Here is a 4,907-nt window from a genome sequence, read left to right on the forward strand (position 1 = left end):
CCGCGACACCCCCGTGTCCAAGCGCTCGCTCCTCAAACTCATCCACCAGGTGGACAAGTGGCAGGAGGAGTACGATGGAGGAGAGGGACGCACCGTCGTCCACTGCCTGTACGTTCACATACACACACACACACACACACACACACACCATCAAGAGCAAAACTTCTGATTTATGACCCTGTATGACCCTCTGACCTTTGCCCCCTGTGTGGCGGTCTATTGAATGACCTTGACCTTTGCCCTCTGTGTGTGTGTGTGTGTGTGATCAGGAACGGTGGCGGTCTATTGAATGACCTTGACCTTTGCCCTCTGTGTGTGTGTGTGTGTGATCAGGAACGGTGGCGGTCTATTGAATGACCTTGACCTTTGCCCTCTGTGTGTGTGTGTGTGTGATCAGGAACGGTGGCGGTCTATTGAATGACCTTGACCTTTGCCCTCTGTGTGTGTGTGTGTGATCAGGAACGGTGGCGGTCGCAGTGGGACCTTCTGTGCCATCAGCATTGTGAGTGAGATGCTCAGACACCAGCGCTCTGTGGACGTGTTCAACGCCGTCAAGACGCTACGCAACAACAAGCCCAACATGGTGGACATGCTGGTATGGACACACACACGCATATACACAACATATAAATAAAAAGATAAATTGTTGTATAGTATTGATTGAAGTGTTTCATTTTGCAAAGGAGTAAAAAATCATATTTCAGACATTGAGTTAGCATTACACATGGACAACACTGCTGGCACACTAAACACATGAAAGATTCACTCTCAACCCTCCCCAGTGAACTCCTCCTACACACACACACACACACACACACACACACACTCTCTCACACACACACAGACACACACACAGACACACACACCTGACTGCATTTCGATGGCCTGCTTCATTAAGACGTCTCTGTGGTTAATAGAGGAGGCTGGGCGTCCGGCAGAAGAGGAGCTGTGTTTACATTCCTCCTCGTTAGAGCCTCGTTAGCCGTCACTGCCCCCTCGTTAGCCATCACTGCTCCCTCGTTAAGCCCAATTTAATGTCTGAGGAGGGGATGTGAATAACCAGAGCATGCACTGGTATAAAAGCTGGAGTGGAGACACATAATACCGTAAACATGTGTGCTGGAGTGTAGGCCATAATAATGTAAACATGTTGGCTGGAGTGTAGGCCATAATAATGTAAACATGTTGCTGGAGTGTAGGCCATAATAATGTAAACATGTTGGCTGGAGTGTAGGCCATAATAATGTAAACATGTTAGCTGGAGTGTAGACCATAATAATGTAAACATGTTGGCTGGAGTGTAGGCCATAATAATGTAAACATGTTAGCTGGAGTGTAGACCATAATAATGTGAACCTTGCACTACCCTATCCCCCCCCCCCATAGTGTCTATTCATTATTATAAATGTGCTGTACATACTGCAGTTATTCATATTCTTACACATAGCCATACTGCCGTTATTTTATTAGTGTTATGTGTTATTTTTTCTTAGTGTTATGTATTTTTATTTGTATTCTTTTTATGTTATTGTTGAGTGTTGTACTTGAGAGCAAAGATTAACCAGAGTCAAATTCCTTGTTTGTTTATGCAAACCCGGCCAACAAAGCTGGTTCTGATTCTGATTGCGCAACATGTTGGCTGGAGTGGGGATTCAGGGTCGGTTCCAGATCTGGCCGAAGCCAAATAAATCTGTTCCGCCTCACAGGTGCGAACATTACATCAACTCTACAAGGGATAGTTCCGGTCCTTGATTATGATTGGCTGAATGGCGTTTGATGCTGTTCCGGTCCTTGATTATGATTGGCTGAATGGCGTTTGATGCTGTTCTAAAGCCCAACACAAACATGCTCCTTGACCACATTTCGTTCTACAGAAATGCGCTGACACAACTTACGCAAACGTTAGAGTAGCTGTGTCTCGAAGTTTCTTGGCCATGATTCAGATCAGCTAGGAAATATTTTTCTTGGCGGACGAATGAGTATCTATGATACATTGTTACATTTCTCGTTGCTGTGCCTTTGTTTCATGAAATCTTGCCAAATAGATGTAGTAATTAGCTGTTTTAGGGAGGCCGTAGTTTTCCCTGATTTTAACAGCTAAGGGGCGTTATTCGGCATGACACTCAAGCTTAATTCTATTACCTTTGTGTGACCAGATCTCACCAGGTTGTAGAATGTTGCAGTGGTTGGGTGTGTATGGAGAATTGCATCCCGGTGGTGTAGTATCTTAAGGCTGCATCCTGGTGGTGTAGTATCTTAAGGCTGCATCCTGGTGGTGTAGTATCTTAAGGCTGCATCCCGGTGGTGTAGTATCTTAAGGCTGCATCCCGGTGGTGTAGTATCTTAAGGCTGCATCCCTGTGGTGTAGTATCTTAAGGCTGCATCCCGGTGGTGTAGTATCTTAAGGCTGCATCCCGGTGGTGTAGTATCTTAAGGCTGCTCTTTGTCTTCTTTTGCAGGACCAGTACAAGTTCTGCTATGAGGTGGCCCTGGAGTATTTGAATTCTGGCTAGTATCCCATGACAACGCTGGAAGAAGGAAAGAGTTCAGGGGCCTGGATGTGATGTGATCTGAGGGTATGCATGGGTGTGGGTGTGTGTGTGCGTACGTGTGTGTGTGTGTGTGCGTGCGTGTGTGTGTGTGTGTGGAAAAAAACACTCTCTTCAGACAGATGTTGTAACTGTATGTACAGTCAGTGTGTGTATCTCTTCACCACCATCTTGCCGCTGGACTCTGTAGCCTGTCCGTCCACCTGTCCATCTGTCCCTCCTGATTCACTGCACCTGTGGAGGAGAAAGCACAACCCCACTCCTGACCCTGTTCTCATGGAAACCCTGACCTTTCACCTCTCACCTCTGACCCCAGAGGTCATCGTCGCCTTCATGTTCAGTGGGCCGTGTGCAGTGGCACGTTCTGTGCCACCAGTGGTGATTACGCAAGTTTAAAAACTGCATTGAAGGATATATTTTTTTGTGTGCAAAATATCAAGAGCTTAACTGTAACTTTGTGGTTTTAAATATTTTTGAATAATAATCATGATGAAAGTGACTTTGCTTTGCTGATCTTCAACTTCATGTCTCCAAAGCAGTTCCCCGTTCTGTTCTGTTCTGTTCTTTCGTCTCAGTTGGTTTGTTTTCTTTGCACTGCGCTCCCATTGTGAATACTCTGTTAATATTGTAAATAATTAGCCTTTATGAGATTATTTATTCATTTGTGTATTTGGCTTTTTTTTTTCAGATTTGTTGTGTGTTGTGTGACAGAGAAAAAGAGAGAAGGAGAGTATGTGTGAGTGAGACACAGTGACAATCATGCTTTTGGGTTTGATAAAGTCTAATGCCCAGATGGTTTTGTCAGCTTTTTCTTCATCTCATTTAAAGAAATGTTCATATTCAAATATATGATATGTCTGGATTTCCATGGAGTGTCCTGTGTCTTTCTTTCCTCCAGAGACTCAGTTTTCCGTTTGCCTTGAGTTTTCAGCGATCGTTTACGAATAATCAGTGCTTGAAGTGGGAAAAAATAAGTGCAGGAACTCTAATTTTCCGACATTTGACATTTGTGCGGTGAAAAAAAAAATCAAGTCTTTAGGATGTGTTGGTTGAAAAACTTGTTTTATTTAATAATTTTTTCAAGCACTAACCTATAGGCCTAGGTTACTTTTTTCTTAACAAATGGATATGGAAAACCATTAAAACAACACGAACCAGACCAGTGCAGTATAGCCACTTGTAGGCCTAACAATAGACTGGGCTAAGGTCCCTAAGAACCAGAAACCTTTGGGCTAAAAGGCCCAGATGAAGAAAACTGTGAAATAGGCTGTAGGCCTACTTGTTACATTGATTTAATTAACAATAACTGGCCAAGAACAGAGATTAGGTAAAAAGTCAGAACAGGGTAAGTGTGACTGTAAGTGTTCTTTCTATTGCTATTTTGGGTCCTGAAATGGCATTTCAAGCATCTGCCATGGCTATATAACAAACAGGGGTCTGAATACAACTTCTGATATGAAAAAGAAATTATTTTGAAGTGGGGGATATGGAGAGGTATGAAAAAATGCAGAAATTTGATGTGATTTCCAAAAAGGATTTCTCGTGATTATAGCTAATTACACAGAGGCATTCTATACGCCGTTGGAATCAGTAGGATCTCCTGTTTATGTAGTTTGCCATAGGGCAGTAACGAAATCGTCAGATATTTCACAGAGAAGAATGGGTATGACGCAGAACTGAATGTGCCATTCATTTTTGTAGGCAACTGTAATTTTCATCGCTAATTATCTCGCGAACCGTTCATCATAGAAACTAGCGGCTAGTACCATTGGAAAGGTCAGGTTCTGCAGTTTCATATGATATGCAAGTTTTTCTCTTCAAGCGATTTTCTCGCGCAGCAATATGACAGAGAAGAATGGGTGCGGCCGCGGCCGCATGGTGCGTCTCTTGAAGAGGGCAGAGAGGGTCTGCCGGCGGCCCGATGGTAATCTTCTCGCGGCTCGGTAGATTGAGAAACACTGTGATAGGGCACTGTTGTGGCTCGTGGGTAATGTAGTCTTTCATCGGTCTTGTGATATTGTCTATTCTCGGGCCACTGTGACTGTCACTGCGTCAGATCAGTTTCAGTAAGTACCGGAACGCTGAAAAAAGTGGCGGAACCCAAAAGACGAAAATACAGAAGTTCCGGAACTGCGTTCCGCTGCGTTCCGGCCCACTTCAAGCACTGCGAATAATCACAAGTAGTCTTAGGAGGTTCTTTGTGAACACAGAGTGGAACTGGACATGAGATTGATGAAGGTTACAATGCAATCACCGGGGTGAACAATCTCTCTGGAGTTTGGTCCTTTCTTCAATATACAGTAGTGTACATTGTTTTGAACTGAAGTGTCTGCTAATTCATTTAAATATAAACAGTTA

General features: G+C 43.8%; 1 protein-coding gene across 1 annotated transcript in view; it reads left to right on the plus strand.

The window, feature by feature from the left end:
- LOC134075185 (receptor-type tyrosine-protein phosphatase mu-like) overlaps window positions 1-3,329 on the plus strand; it is a 165,519-nt gene extending 162,190 nt beyond the window's left edge. Inside the window, 3 exon segments of the mRNA XM_062530715.1 lie at window positions 1-108; window positions 460-595; window positions 2,460-3,329. The exon segment at window positions 1-108 is cut by the window's left edge and continues 56 nt beyond it. Coding sequence (XP_062386699.1) covers window positions 1-108; window positions 460-595; window positions 2,460-2,513 — 298 coding nt within the window. The 3' untranslated portion in view covers window positions 2,514-3,329.
- The last annotated feature ends 1,578 nt before the right edge of the window (window positions 3,330-4,907 follow it).

Source organism: Sardina pilchardus, chromosome 2 (assembly GCF_963854185.1).
Source record: "Sardina pilchardus chromosome 2, fSarPil1.1, whole genome shotgun sequence".
In the NCBI taxonomy this organism is placed as follows: Eukaryota; Metazoa; Chordata; class Actinopteri; order Clupeiformes; family Clupeidae; genus Sardina; species Sardina pilchardus.